The sequence below is a fragment of the Crotalus tigris genome, unplaced genomic scaffold (assembly GCF_016545835.1).
Source record: "Crotalus tigris isolate CLP2741 ecotype Arizona unplaced genomic scaffold, ASM1654583v1 scf7180000018016.4438896, whole genome shotgun sequence".
Lineage (NCBI taxonomy): Eukaryota > Metazoa > Chordata > Lepidosauria > Squamata > Viperidae > Crotalus > Crotalus tigris.
In genome coordinates this window covers 293,279-309,434 of record NW_024096778.1, presented here as the reverse complement: position 1 = coordinate 309,434, position 16,156 = coordinate 293,279, and the positions used below count along the sequence as shown (strand labels likewise).

Here is a 16,156-nt window from a genome sequence, read left to right as displayed (position 1 = left end):
GGTTGTGATGCAAAGTTGATTTTTAGGTTACAACTTATTTTGTCAATCCACGTTTCCTCTTGCATTATGGGTCTCAAAGATTTCTAGTATTTGAGATACAGGTGATTGGAGCATTAAATAAGCTGAATTACAAGAATTTGGAGAGTTGTTGGTTTCCTCTTCTAAAGGCAATAAGTTTAGGAAAGAAGCTAGTGCTTGTTATAGTTTTGTTCTCAATTTTCCATGTGTCCAAAACTAAAAGTGGAAGGCTTGCATTATAACTTTTGTAAAATCTGGGGTTTCCTTCATTCCAGGCAAGGATGACATGGAGATGTGTGAGCTGAATCTTGAAGAAACTGGGCTGACTCGTAAGCGGGGTGCTGAAATTTTGCCACGGCAGTTTGAAGAGATTTGGGAACGCTGTGGTGGAATCCAGTATCTTCAAAATGCAATTGAGAGCAAACAAGCTCGGCCGACTTATGCAACTGCTATGCTGCAGAACTTATTGAAATAAATAGTTATTTTGCACCTTCTGAGTACAAAGGAACTTTTAACATTCCATAATCATGTAGAGATGTTTAATATAAACCGATTTTATTAATGTGTCAATTTTTAGTTTGTACTTTTGACGTCTTAATTTGTGCAGTGAGCTCATTCGTTCTCAAGATCTCATTTTTTTTTCTTTCAGTCAGCTATGTTGTTTGCTTTGGGCCAGCATATGGTAATACCAATAATATTGTAATATAGAGCAGAACTGGTAAATCTATATCTCTTTCCTGATGTGCTGAATTCCAACATATGTCAACCCCAGCTAATATAATTAGTGCTATGCGGTAAAAGTCAAGCAGTGGTTGGAGAACTAGAAACCCCCATCCTTGATGTAGCATAGCACATTACCAACATTAGTTTAGAACTACCCAAAATGGCCTTTTATCTTCTGTAACACACTTCCCAGCTACTATCTGGAAAATGAGTTTTCACAAGGTAGAAGATGCAGTGTTTTCTTTACACTAGGCTAACTAGAACTGTGAGGCCTTAATATTCTTAACATTTAATGTACAGAAGTTAAAGTAGACTCCTATAAAGGTGAAATATAACACTTCAACATCGCTTGCAAACAAGCATTTTGGGAAAATGTGTCTTAAGGTAGATCGCTGAGTGTCCTATACCGAATATAGAAAAAGTTGAGCCTGAAGTGCTTTAGCAATTCAGAACTGAAACAGTTTGATGCACTTTTAAGCAGTTGTGCATGTGTGTGCTTGTCTTCTTTTTTAAACTGCTTTCTTTTTTACAAAACAGGTTCCTTCAGACAATTCATGTTTAATTTTTTTGTCACAACTGTATTGGGAATCCTTTCTCAGTCATAGTGAAATGTAATTCACAGAGATGGTTCAATATATATCTGCAGGTATTCATGGCTGCAACCATCAAAGAAATGAACTACATGTATTATGCCAGCATAGTTGAATTTGAGTGTGAGGAGCTGGACAGTGTTGTCTTTCTATGCTTCACTGAAATGAATATGGATTAAGTGGAGTCTTTCTGGCTTCTGACAAAATGGCAGAGCCCAGGCATTTCTCCTTACATCATGCTGCTTCAAATGGCTTAACTTCAGAGTGTTCAAGTTGTTTTTTCTCCTAATCTAATAGATCTTTTCTCATTGCTAATCTCCCAAGTTCAGCTTTTGTGGGCTTTTCTTCTTTTCTTTTTGGCAGGGTTTCCTTAACAGTAATTAAAATACTTACAGCAATTATTTCTTTCAGACAATTTTAAAATTGCCTTTGGTTGATGTTGCAAAATAACCTAGTGTCAGCATAACAAATCTTGGCGTTATCATTGTTTTGGGATCTTTGGAGAAATTAAGAAATGTCACCTAATAATAATAAAAAAGTGCAGACCACATTTGGAGAAACTTTCTTTCCTTTATTAGAGTAATTGCATTTCTCAGCTCTGACTTTTAAATCTTCAAATAAGAATTTAAAAAGAAGAATGAGCTGAGTTTACATTGGCTGCTAAGTTTTGACCAGATTGGGCATAAAAAAGGCATCTTCATAAATCTAAGTAATATTCTTACTATGTTTAAGATTGTTGAGATCGTCAGTTTATGTATTCACATGTGTAAATATCATTTTCAGATCCAAATGCACCAGTCCAAATGTAGGCAGCTTTGACAGCTTTAGGCTAAACTCAGTCTGTTGTCTCCCCTGGGGGTCCCCAACCCCCGGGCCGTGGACTGGCACCGGGCCGTGGCATGCCAGAAACCAAGCCACACAACCAAATGAAACCCATTCATGGAATGCAGGCAGCACACAAAACCATGCCCCCTCTGGTCTGTGGAAAAACCTATCTCCACAGAACCAGTCCCTGGTGCCCAAAAGGTTGGGGGCCGCTGGTCTACATCATCAAGATGATCAATAAGATCAGATTTGTCAAAACCACAAATACATTTCACCAATGAAAAGCTCTTTAGCTTGCAGTAAGGATTTCTGCTCCTTTCCATTCCACAGGCACTCTCGCTATCAATAATAACTTTTACTGATAATATAGGTGACAGAAGAAAGTAAAAAAAGGAATGCAAGCCAAGTGATGAGTGTAAATCCACTTAGGGGCCTTTGAATCCAAGTGGATATTTGTATCTTTTGGGTTTGACCCTAGAAGCCCCTGTGTCTGCCCACAAAAGCCTCCGATCATGTGGCAGAATATAAGATTATGTTCCATTAAATACACAATCATTAGGGTGAAAAGGTCTGCTCAAGGGCAGAAGACGAGTGTGTGTGGCTGGATAGTTTTCAAAATCGTCCCTGTTTGCTGAAATTGGATTGCATTTGTGATTTTTCTTCCCTGTTTTGAAATTAAACCTTATTGAACATCAGTCTACTTACCTACCATTTTCTGCATTTAAGTTGTGCTTTCTACAGTTTGTGAAAGTGCTGCTTGATGAGCAGTTGCGAATGGAAGGAACATGCATCGCTTGCCCTGTCACAATCTTGCTCTTTTCTGTCTCTCTCTTCTTCAAAGCATCAGGCTTGTCACCGAAGAACTTCTAGCAGGTCTTATGAAAAGCCTCCAAAGGTTGTAGATTTGTAGAATCCCATAGTAAAAGCTTTGTTTAGATTTGTTATAGAAAAAAAATATTCATATGTTAAATCCATAAAGATTTCTCCATCCACCAAGGTATCCGATGTTAACTTTCATAGTGTACTAGAAAATTCAGAGGTAAAAAACATATATACGCAGCTTGGTGGCAAGGTCTAGTTGACTTTGGTTGATCTCAACCATCTAATCAGGATAAAACCTAATTAATACTGGATGGGAACTAGGGAATACCAGAACTAGGAAGGTGGGAGAAAAGAGACAGTGATGGCAAACCACTTCCATATTGCTGCTACAAAAATTACACACTGCCACCAAAAGCTGAGCTGGACTTGAAGGACTTGACTTACAGTACATATGATATGTTCATCACCGATCAAACCCAGTTTCTTGCCTTGGTTCATTTGTTCCTTTGGTTTCAGTGGGAGGTTAAAGGCATTGCAGGACATCGGTAGTGTTTTATGCTGAAATATGAGGGTAAGGTATTTTTCAGAATAGCAATTAAGAGAAGAAGTTGTTTCACTTCTTGCATGGATACTATGCTCCATTGCCAGTCCCAACTGTTTTGCTTCTAATTAAGAATGACAATATCCTTTAGATGTGGAACTGCAGCATGGAGAAATATTGATTGGAAAAGAAGTTTTCAAAGAGGGAGATAATAAGGAAAAGCTGCTTAGTGTTGCTGCTGTAGCCAAACCCAGAGCCCTCTACAGTTGTACTGTCTTGTAAAACAATAGACTGCGTAGAGTGCCTCAATCATAGCTAAGGCTAAAACAGATGATCACATTTTAAAACATTTCTTTAATATTTTGGATTAATTTGATTGTCCTAGATGTGTCTGCAGTTACTATATCACTTGGTTAGTATAGTGGGATAATAGTTGGCAAGAAGTTGGCACCTCGATGCAAATTTTCTAAATTCCTGTTAAAAGAGGAATTGAATTTAAAAAGAGATGACATTGTTTTTTATATAATATTTATTTAACAGCTGTCATTACTTCCAATTGACCTGGTTGGAGTTCCTTCAAATACACACTGCATTAACAAGTTTGGCAGATGTATACAGCATCTCTTTTTTGCCCCCAACATCTGGCCAGAAATTTCAGCATAAAGCTGAATGAAAATGCCAGTTCCTCAACAGAAAAAAGAGACTTATTGCCTCCTGCATATTTGTGACCTTTTTCATGTGAAAGCCCTAAGATACAAAAGTAGGTACACCTCCAGATCATTTGTGCAGCTATGATGTGGTTTCAAAGTACAGTGAGTCTTGGGTGATGGCTATTCTACCTCTGCTGGCCATCACATCTGCGTGCATTTGCTAAATGAGGCATATACATACATCAATCTACTCTAAATCTCAGAAAATAGCAATCCTAGTTCCATGACCAAGTACACAGAGTATCATGCAAAAGTTTAGGTACTACTCATCAAATTTAATATTTCAGTGTACTACATGAACAGAAGCTGAGATAACTTCTACATAGTACAAAGTTAAATGCTTTGTACTTTCTACAAAATTCAGTTTGTAGAAATTAAATATTTATGTGCAAAAGGTTTATCAAGTCAAAATAAGGAAAAGCTTGGGCATCTTTTTAATCAGTAATTGTAGCTTCACCTTTGTCAGAATAGTTTCCAAATAGCTAAGAGTTTGTCTAGTCTTGTTTTTTGAGTGTTTTTCCTACTCTATATTTCTTATGTGTTACATGATTGATTGTCAATATCATTCAGTTCTGGGGACCATCTCCCCTTTTTTTCCCTTCAAGAGATCATGCCTGATTTGGAGATAGTTTTAGGCAATTACCTTGCTGAAATATCTAACTGACTGTAGGATATTCACTTTATAAATTCTTTGACATTTACCTGAATCCATTTTTTCTTTCCGCCTGCCACACAACTCCAAAATATAATAGAGCCATTCCTGTGTCGACAATGTGTTCTTTTCTTCAAATGCTTCACCATCTTTGTCCAAATTCATCCCATGTTGTTATGGCTGACTAGTTACGTATTCATCAGTTCAAAGCATTTTATTTGAAAATACCTTAGGCTTATCAAGGTTTTTTTTTTGGTTTGTGAGATGGTGACTTTTGTAAAAAGGTCTTCCTTCTGACAATTCTCCCATGCCGATAACCATTGTATATTCAGCGCCGTTATATAGGCAGCTGTTCCTGAGACAGCTATACCTGTCAGCAGGTATTAAACCAGTGATTGTTGATAAGTATAACATACGGTAGATTTTCTTCCTTTCCCCCCCTTTCTTTTCCTAGTCTGGGTTTGGCTCTTTTCTAATTTTTTATTTTGAGATTAAAGATTATTTTGCTAATTGTGTATGCATAAAATAAATTCTGAAATAATTCTTAAGTTATTTCCTGTGATTGTGGATTCAGTGCAGATCTGAACAATTTTCAGATAGCTCTGGCAGAGATTTTGCTTGGGCTTTCAGTTCTCACCTTGACATCAACAATTTCATATAACTTCTGTATCTTAACAGTGTTTTTAGCTGAGAATCATTATCTGGAAGCACTTAGAGATTTTGGTATAATCTTCCTCTTCATTGTAATGTGAATTATCTTCATTTGCACATACTCAGATCCCTGCATAGAGCCCTTAGTTGGTAAAAAAAAAATAGAACATTTATAACCCAACTGGCTAGAAAAGTCAGAATATTTTCACCTGTGGAATCGGTGTCTCCTGGCTAAATGTACAATACACCTGACAAGTTAACCACCTTCTGGTTATGCAATTAACAACTTTACAGTTTTTTAAAAAGTAGCACCGAACCAGTTAGAATGATGCCCAATTTCTGCATCTGCCATATTAATAGTTTTCTTATTTTCATTTGGTAAATGGCACAAAATACTTAGGTATACATTCAAATATGCAAAAATATGTCAGGGTTAATTTTGTACAATGTAGAGATTGTGTCAGCTTCTATTCCCTTATGGATTCATTGAAACATATGTTGACCAGCAGCATGCAGTTAAATATTGCATGCAATTATAAGTCTGCATACAACTAGCAGTTCCCTGAAAAGCACAAGATTCTTAATATTACTTTGGAAATGTTCTCCTCATCTGTAATTGTATCTCTTTCATCTCTGGCTTATTTCCTACTACACTGTTCCAAGTACTTTGTCAAATAACTTTGATTGTGCACTGCAAATTATAGCAAAATAAATTCACTCTGTTGATCTTTCTGCAATCTTTATTTTAAAAAGAATGGGACTCCTTGGGAAATTTTGACACTTAGATTTGCTTTTTTTCCAGAATAATATACCAATTATAGCAAATAAGTAGAAAATGCTATTAATATGGCTTTGAAAAACTGTTTCAAATCTTTAAAATAATAAGGACAATGAAAATTGGAATGATGGAGGGATTGACATTTTTCTTTTAGAATTTTTTTCTCAAGTTCTAATGCACTTTTCCTACAATGCCACTGAAGTTGGTTATGATGTAAACAATATTTAACAAATGAATAAAGTTAGTAGTTATTTGCTTAGCTATATTGAGAAATGTGATTTGAAAAAAAATAAAGCCAGCATCATATTAAGTTCTAAAATATTTCTATATTGCTACAATATCTAAAAAACATACATTCTTCTAAATAACCACGTCAGATGGAAAAATAGGAGACATCTTTGTCAGATGATGCAGAAAAAATTATTTAACTAGAGATACACAAATATATTTAATGATTTTATTGAAATACAAAATATTCTCCAAATATTCTATGATTAATACTGGCCCATGATAAAATATACTCGGGAACAATTAATTCATATTTAAAATGTAAACATTACTTCTGCCATTTGAGTAGAAACTGGTATGTATAAACACACAAAAAATAGCTCTGAAACAAACCAGCCAACCAAAAATGAACATTAATAAGGAATTGTAAGTACATAGCCACCATGGGTGCTTGATAAATATGAAGCAGGGTACTGTACCTCTAAATGTGTCCCATAAGAGACATCTTGGTTGTATCTTACATCTGCAGTGGGAACACACCAAACCCAACTTCTTACTCATGCAGCAAACTAGGGCTATTAAATCAGGGCAACCACTAAAATGCAGCAAAGGGGTATCGATATTTTCTTAATGTAACCCCAAATGTAGCAACAGCATATACAAATAACACAAGAATAATTTTTTACTTGACAGTAGAGAATATCCAGTAATAGAGAGATAGGCTCTGAGAGGTAAACATCTTTAGAAAGCAATTGCCATTTTACTGCTTAGACAAGCTGTAATACCTAATTGTGCATAGAAAAGAAGATGGTTCAGAGTACATAGATTGTACCCAGAGCAGAAATACACTTGAGCATTGAAGGAGACCATCTGCGAGAGCATAAGGAAGAAGGCAATGCTAAACCATTGTAAAACCCTGCCACTTATAGCTCTCATTCCATGCTCCTCTGTTTGAAGGTAATTGTGACTTTGGTCATGCCAATTGTGTAGTTAAGGGAGAAGGTCCATTTCATTAGATCTGAGCTTCTTTAAAACTGGTGAAACTGATGTTGATCATCTAAGGCATGGCTTTCCATTGCAGCCAGGCTATGTCTTGTGAATCGGCACTCATGTACTACTGCCAACTTGCATCAAATATATAAAGTATTTTGAAGCCTAATTTTGATTGTGCAGTTATTTAGTTTAAAGCTTGTTGTTGTTGTTAATTGCGAAGTCGTGTCCGACCCATCGCGACCCCATGGACAACATTCCTCCAGGTCTTCCTGTCCTCTACCATCTTCTGGAGCCCATTTAAGTTCACACCTACTGCTTCAGTGACTCCATCCAGCCATCTCATTCTCTGTCGTCCCCTTCTTCTATTGCCCTCAATCTTTCCCAGCATTAGGCTCTTCTCCAGTGAGTCCTTCCTTCTCATTAGGTGGCCAAAGTATTCGAGTTTCAACTTTAGGATCTGGCCTTCTAAAGAGCAGTTTAAAGCTAAATGCTCCCATAGATAGGAAGATAAGTCTTATACAGAACTAACAATCATATTTATGTTTCAGTGTCTCTATTCTATGGAACTTATATATTTAACGATAACAGCAAACATATTTCTTCCTAAAAGTAGCTTGATATTTACAGTCAGATTCCTTAAAAAATAAATCTTTAAATTCGAATAGTCATTATGCTTTGTGTGACATTTGCCAACTCCTGCTGGCTTCCCCATTGACTTTGCTGATTAGATGATAGCTGGGAAGATTGCAAATGGCAAACACATGACTGTAGGATGCTACAACTGTTGTAAGTGCAAGGACCCATCATATGTCACTGCTGTTGGAACTTAGAACTTTTGCCACATTTGAACATGTAATACATGGACTTGACTTACAACTAAGCAACAAAAATATTTATCACACGGAGTATCTGAGTATCTACAAAATACGTTACATTTAGCATTGCATTCATGTTGATAAGGATGCTATGAAGTTAGTTTTGAGGAAATTAATTGCAGCTTCTGCCTATTTTTTAAAAAATGGCAGAGATAAACTTCAGTTAAAATGTTCCATATTTTTCTGGGGAAGAAAAAGATGGATTTTGTAGTTCTCCTTCCTCAAAGATTCCACTGAGCTTCCATGTTAGAAGAGATCCTGTTCCTAAAGCACCTGTAGAAACAACATTCATGAAAGGAATGTAAGGTTACTTAAAGTGGAATTTAGTGGTGTACTTCTATGAGTGAAACATATTAGAGGTGTAATTCTGTTTCTTCCCTGCAGAAATTCAATCTGCTCCGTAGGCTGGGGACCCCCAAGACAAGCTTTAAGAATAGCAAAATACAGGAAGAGGTGGATTGGGGAATGAAAGCTCAGTAACAGCAGTGATTGTTGTATGTGAACAATTGTTGCATGTTGTATCTGAAAGACTAGGTTGGGGACAGATCATTCTGAAGAAGATATACAGTATCTACGTGGTTGCTAAGACTTGAAACCAACATGATGGCACATAATAATCAATAAAAAGTATAGCCCATGGCACACCCCATAAGCCTGAATATCACTGCAGAAAATTTGCCCATATTTTACATGATATCTTTTAAATTAAATTAAATAAGACAATAGGGGAACTCAGGCACCACACAGGTTATGTAGAAAGGAAACACAGGGCCACCCACAAAGGACTCAAATGTTTATACACCAATGCACAGAGTATGAACAGCAAACAGGGTGAACTAGAAATTCAGGTTAATGAGGGCAGATACGATATTGTTGCCATTACGGAAACATGGTGGGATGAAACTCACACATGGAACACACAGCTAGAGGGATTTAAATTATTTAAAAGAAACAGACCAAATAAAAGAGGAGGTGGAGTTGCTCTCTATATAAGAAATAACTACATCTCCACAGAAATAGAGTACAACAATGATAAAAACTGTCTTGAATGCATTTGGGTCAATATAAAAGGGGGGGGAAATGACATTGCCATAGGTGTATACTACAGACCACCCAACCAAACAGAGGAAATAGATGAACTTTTTGCTAGTCAGCTAACTAAGGTATGTAGGAAGCACATCACAATAGTAATGGGGGACTTTAACTACCCTGACATCAACTGGGAGACAAACTCCGCACCAAGTGGAAGATCAAACAGGTTCCTGGCAAACCTAGCAGACAACTTTGTCTCCCAAAAAGTAGAGAATGGAACTAGGGGATTAGCCATTTTGGATCTAATTCTCACTAACAGAGATGAAATGATAGATGGTGTTGAAGCCATAGGAACCCTGGGAGGAAGTGATCATGCAATATTAGAATTCAACATTATAGAAGCACAACCAATAGAACACAGTCAAACTAGAGTCTTGGACTTCAAGAGAGCTAATTTCAATAAACTTAGAGAGGGCTTGGGAAGGATTCCATGGATGAGAATCCTCAAGGGGAAAACAACTCAAGAAGCTTGGGAAATTTTGAAAAATGAGATAATAAAAGCACAGTCTAGCACAATACCAACAAAGAGGAAAAATAACAGCTCTCAAAAGAAACCAGCATGGCTGCATAAAGAACTCTCTGACAAATTGAAAGATAAAAAGGACAAGTATAGAAAGTGGAAAGAGGGGAACATAACTAAGTCAGAATATCAGCAAATAGCCCGAGCCTGCAAAGATGAAGTGAAGAAAGCCAAGGCTCAAAATGAACTAAGGCTTGCGACCAAAGTCAAAAATAACAAAAAAAGCTTCTTTCAACATGTAAAAAACAAAAAAAAGTGAAGGAAATGATTGGTCCATTAGTGGGTGGAAGTGGCAAGAAGGGGACAAGCAACAGGGAGAAAGCAGAACTATTTAACTCATTTTTTGCATCTGTCTTTACACAAAGGGAAAAAACAGACCAACCTATCAAAAATAGTGCCATAAAAAACAAAACAGAAACACAAGTTAAGATAGGCAAGAAAATCGTTAGTGAGCACCTGTCCAGCCTAGATGAGTTCAAATCGCCAGGACCAGATGGATTACACCCCAGAGTTCTCAAGGAACTGGCAGATGTGATATCGGAGCCACTGAACTATATTTTTCAAAGATCCTGGAACACAGGGGAACTACCAGAGGACTGGAAAAGAGCTGATGTAGTTCCCATCCTCAAAAAAGGAAAAAAAATGGATCCAGGAAATTACAGACCTATCAGCCTGACCTCAATACCTGGGAAGATCCTGGAAAAGATAATCAAACAACGAATCAATGAACACCTAGAGGCAAACAAAGTCATTACTAAAAGCCAACATGGGTTTGTCAAAAATAGATCATGCCAGACAAATCTTATTGCATTCTTTGACCAAGTGACAAAATTAGTGGATCAGAGGAATGCTGTGGACATAATTTACTTGGACTTCAGTAAGGCATTTGATAAAGTAGATCACAACCTACTACTTGACAAGATAGAAAAATGTGGGGTAGACAGAACCACCACCAGATGGATCCGTAGCTGGCTGACCGGCCGTACTCAGCGAGTGGTCCTCAATGGAACTGCATCTATATGGAGGGAAGTGTGTAGTGGGGTGCCCCAGGGCTCTGTTCTGGCCCAGTACTCTTCAACATCTTCATCAACGATTTGGATGAAGGGATAGATGGGGAACTCATCAAATTTGCAGATGACACCAAGCTGGCAGGAATAGCCAACACTCCAGAAGACAGGCTCCAGATACAGAAGGATCTGGACAGACTTGAACACTGGGCACTAACTAACAAAATGAAATTCAATGGTGAAAAAAGCAAGGTTCTACATTTAGGCAAGAAAAACCAAATGCACAAGTACAGCATAGGTGGCACCATGCTCAATAGTAGTAACTGTGAGAGGGACCTCGGAGTCCTAGTAGACAATCACTTAAATATGAGCCAGCAGTGTGCTGCAGCTGCCAAAAAGGCCAACACAGTGCTAGGCTGCATTAACAGAGGGATAGAATCAAGATCACGTGAAGTATTAATACCACTCTTCAATGCCTTGGTAAGGCCACACTTGGAATACTGCATCCAGTTTTGGTCACCACGATGTAAAAAAGATGTTGAGACTCTAGAAAGAGTACATGTCTCTGTACTCTTTCTAGAGTCTCAACATCTTTTTTACATCGTGGTGTAAAAGATGATTAGGGGACTGGAGGGACAAAGATGATTAGGGGACTGGAGGCTAAAACATATAAGGAACGGTTGCGAGAATTGGGTATGTCTAGTTTAACGAAGAGAAGGACAAGGGGGGACATGATAGCAGTATTCCAATATCTCAGGGGCTGCCATAAAGAAGAGGGAATTAAGCTATTTTCCAAAGCACCTGAAGGCAGGACAAGAAGCAACGGGTGGAAACTAATCAAGGAGAGAAGCAACTAGAACTAAGGAGAAACTTCCTGACAGTGAGAACAATTAATCAGTGGAACAGCCTGCCTCCAGAAGCAGTAAATGCTCCAACACTGGAAGTTTTTAAGAAGAGACTGGACAGCCATTTGTCCAAAATGGTGTAGGGTTTCCTGCCCGAGCAGGGGGTTGGACTAGATGACTTCCAAGGTCCCTTCCAACTTTACTACTATTACAATTACAAAATTAACAAAGGCAAATAAACTGCACATGAAGGACTGATTCTAAGTTTTAAGGAGTGACATAAAAGTATCAAAGATGTCCAGACATTACTAAAAATGCATTTGACAGCTTTTTTTTTTTAAATCACAAACCTTCATGGACTCTGGGATTCAGAATTTCAGATGCTAACTTGTTATTTTTTGTTTTGTATCCTGGGGCCTATGAAGGAAACAAAGATGGTGAATTAAATGTTTACAATTAACAAGCCATTAAACTCAAGACCCTCAAGAGACACAATGTCAGAAATATTATCAAATAATTTCACTACTGGGAATGTCCTGGTATGAAGCTGCTCCAGTGAGGTGTGTCAAACGTTATTACAGTAGCTGGGTTAAGAATTTTTAATCATAGAACATTGAAACACAGTCAGCAGATGGTTGAGGGCTATTAAGGCCAATGGTGAAACTCAGAAAAGCATATTTTGAAGATGAATGATAATATGTGCATATATTTTAGCATCGTATTCTGTGCTTTGCTTGTTTTGTAAAGTTACTCATAAAAACTTATACTATATGGTCCATTGCAAACATTATTGATGGGATCATCATGATGGAAAGCAGGATGGAATCAACTAGAATTATCTGTACTATAGTGACTGACAGGTGAAGGAGGATCTCAGAAATGTAGAACATGCTGGCTGGTGGTAAGGCAGCTATAGTATAAAAGGCCACTGAGATGAAGGAACATACGAAGGGTAGATCTGCTTATCCCCACTTAGTCTTCATTTTGCATTTTTATTGTAATTTGATCAATAAACTGACTGGGCAAAGAATAAGGGACTTTAAGCCAAGCATCTAGCACTTTATGTTATTGGATCATATAGGTGTAGTAGGAGATAATTAAAAATGGTTGCTAAAGCTTCTCCTGCTTTATTCTGCAGATTTTATTAGGCAGATTCTGGCTTTTGACAAATATTCTGTGTCTGAGGTAAAATAAAATTTGTTTTATTTTACATTAGAACTACAATGTAAAATAAAACAAATCGAATTTGATTATAATTTCACATAAATGCATCTGAGTCAAGTCAGTATACACGTTTTGACCAGCAGTATATCACCAGAGCTTCAGATAAAGCTTTTCCAGTCCAGTTCCCAGAAATCTTTTCACTGGAGAGTTTGAATGGGAAATTCTGCTTAATAACAGAGCACAAAATCTGCATGCAGAATGTTCTCTTCTCATACCGACAATCCCCCCCAAAAAATCATTAATGCCATTTGACAATTGCAAAATAATTGCCACTGTACTTATCCATGTCTACGGTACCATCAATATTTCATTATCAACCTTACAATAAAGGGACATACCTACACACTGCACCTCTTTCTGGAACCAATTCACATTTGCCACTGTTAGCACAAAGGTGGGGCTCCATCTCACATATACTACGGCAAAGTGGGCCATCTTTTCTTACATAACCGGGTTTACAAAGACAAATTGCCTCCTTTGTCCAGTCATTCTTTAGGCACTGTGAGAATTCATCACATGCCAAGAACTTGCAAGGGTCCGCTTGATGCGCTGGAACAGAAGAGAAAAATCTTTTGAAATGCTTTCATTGATACAGGGTCACGTGGACCTGGTAAAATGGTATGATTGCCAGAGAAAACATTTGTTCATCATAGCTACCTACCGTTGCTAATATGTGACTGAGGAGCAATAGAGTGGAGCGCCCTCTTTTTGGCTTTCACAAGTGGCAGTGATGCTTTTCTTCAGTAATTTGATACTGTATTGCCTTTATATTTGCTTTAAATAGTTATCAGCCATATTTCACAGCAAATGCCTTCTTGTGAAGAGGAGGTGAGCAGTGCCTACCTCAGAAAACCTTTGGAAAGCATATCCTTGTATGGTAAGCACTGCAGTCACTTTACCCTTCTGGACCATCGGCCAAAATGGTTTCCCAACTGGGCCATTCTAGTACACCCACAATGCAACCAACTTAAAGCCCCCTTGATGAACTCATCAGGGTGTAAAGTACACAACATGTGCCGTTGCAAAGAAATGTGGAACACAGATGCTGTTGGCCATGGTAGGCTTTGTTTTGTAATATGTAAGGACCACCCTAATTGTGCTGAAATTACTGTCCCTCTATAACTAATATGATAGGTATTCAACAAGAATTTGTGGCTTTTGTTGTAGTAAAAAATAAAAAGAGAATAACCCCCTAGCCGTTTCAATTTCATATTCTTGTCATCTGTTGCCTAGTAATTAAATTCTTGAATGAGTGCATTCATATTAATACTGCCTATAGACTGTGACCATCCAATTAAAATGGCATTAATAACTATATGAAAGGCTATGGAGGAAAAAAATGTTGCAAGCCTGGTTTAGAAATAAACTGAAAGGCTATTGGAGGGTTGCAATAAATTCACTCTTTTTGTCTAAGTGGTGCATCGTATTCTGTAATAGGTGAACTTTTCTAACAATAGTTCAATTTTATCCTACTGTGTTTCCGGGCAATTTCCTTTTCATGGAATTATGGACCATTTGCTTGCATTAATGCAACAAGCCCAACAAGTAAGCTATTAGTAGAAATCTAAACTTGTAGACCAGTGGTTCTCAACCTTCCTAATGCCACGTCCCTTTAATACAGTTCGTCATGTTGTGGTGACCCCCAACCCTAAGGGATCTCCAAACGTGCACCAAAACCGCCCACTCACCCGCTGTGCCCGGGGCTCAGCGTGCCTTGCCTGTCCTTGCCTCACTTCCAAAGGTTGCCGGCCTGCCCGGCTCCAGCTGGCCAGGGAGGGGGGGGCAGAAAGGCCGCTCCGCAGGCTCTGCCCAGCCTGGTTGGAGAAGCGCCCAGGTGGGGAGAGGGAGGGAGGGAGGGAGGGAGAGAGAGAGAGAGCCAAGAGGGCGACAGCACTGGCAGAGCTTAGTTCAGCCTCCTCCGCGGAAAGGGCTGCAAAGCAGCGCAGCCTCTCTTAGGAGATGCTCGACGGAAATGAATCCGTTGCTGCACCGGCCCCCAGCTCGAAGCCGAGCAGAGACGGATAGAGGAGTGATGTCTCGGTTCCTAAGTTCGTCAGAAATATGTGTTTTCCGATGGTCTTAGGCGACCCCTGTGAAAGGGTCGTTTGACCCTCAAAGGGGTCGTGACCCACAGGTTGAGAACCGCTGTTTAGACGAAAGCAATGTTTTGTGCAGTGGGACAGGGAGGAAGGTAGAATTATTTGACACAACACTCCTTATGTTCTCCTGGATCATGAAATTGAAAGGAACTACTCATAAGAACTCAGTGCCATTTTAAGTCTGTCTTCCAAAACTCATCAAGCAATCTTAGAATTGCTTCTGTTCTGGTAAATGCTCCCTGGAATTATTTTCCATCCTGTGCACTACAATGGAAAAAAGAGAAAAAGTGGAATGAGGAGCAGAGGCTCTCTAGAGCGCCAAATAATAAGAAATGTTGAAGAGTCCTTACTTAATTCACTGGCAGCAACATAACATCTACAAGACAACAAGGCAGCATATCAGGAAAAGGGGAGGTCAACAGCCTGACCTGTTTTATACTGTAAGTCTTGGGTGGTGCCTTATGTCAACAGAAGCAGATCTTTGGTTTTCAGTTCTTCTTCCCCTTAGAAATATGTGCACTAAATCAGAATATGCTACAGAAGAAGTAATTTTATTTCCCCAACCTCTTGGTTTCAGCTTTGGTTGGGCTGTACCTTTTTCATTTATCTTGGCAACGGAAGGGAGATCCTTGCAATTCAGTTGATTAAACAATGAAGGCAGAATACAGACTTCTAATTTCATTCCAGAAGAAGAAGATGTCTGCAAGCCTTCATGGGGCTACCCTATCAAAAAAGATCATGTCCAGAACGGAGATGGCAAACAGTAGAGAGAACTACTTCAAACATATCTCCCACCACTTTTTCTGCACTTTTGGTTTTCACTTAGTAAAGAATCTGAAGACTGGAGACATCTTCAATCATCATGGGTTTTATATACTCAAGAATATGGAAACTAATAGTTTATTCTTAGGAATAATTCTGACTTAAAACCATCACACTAGCCCTAATTTAAAGGTCTGCTCA

General features: G+C 38.4%; 2 protein-coding genes across 10 annotated transcripts in view; one reads left to right on the top strand and one right to left on the bottom strand.

Moving 5' to 3' along the window:
* MYO6 (myosin VI) overlaps positions 1-6,258 on the top strand; it is a 118,947-nt gene extending 112,689 nt beyond the window's left edge. For 4 of the 8 annotated variants that reach the window (XM_039346617.1, XM_039346616.1, XM_039346613.1 and 1 more), the window contains one exon: positions 294-6,258. In XM_039346617.1, the coding sequence (XP_039202551.1) occupies positions 294-493 (200 nt within the window). In that variant the 3' untranslated portion in view covers positions 494-6,258. The remainder of the gene's footprint in view (positions 1-293) is intronic. The other 4 variants (XM_039346621.1, XM_039346620.1, XM_039346618.1 and 1 more) reach the window with 1 other exon arrangement.
* A 1,629-nt stretch (positions 6,259-7,887) lies between these two features.
* IMPG1 (interphotoreceptor matrix proteoglycan 1) overlaps positions 7,888-16,156 on the bottom strand; it is an 86,735-nt gene continuing 78,466 nt past the window's right edge. For both annotated transcript variants that reach the window (XM_039346611.1, XM_039346612.1), the window contains exons 15-17: positions 13,433-13,643; positions 12,221-12,287; positions 7,888-8,679 (exon numbers count right to left, since the gene is read on the bottom strand). In XM_039346611.1, the coding sequence (XP_039202545.1) occupies positions 12,254-12,287; positions 13,433-13,643 (245 nt within the window). In that variant the 3' untranslated portion in view covers positions 7,888-8,679; positions 12,221-12,253. The remainder of the gene's footprint in view (positions 8,680-12,220; positions 12,288-13,432; positions 13,644-16,156) is intronic.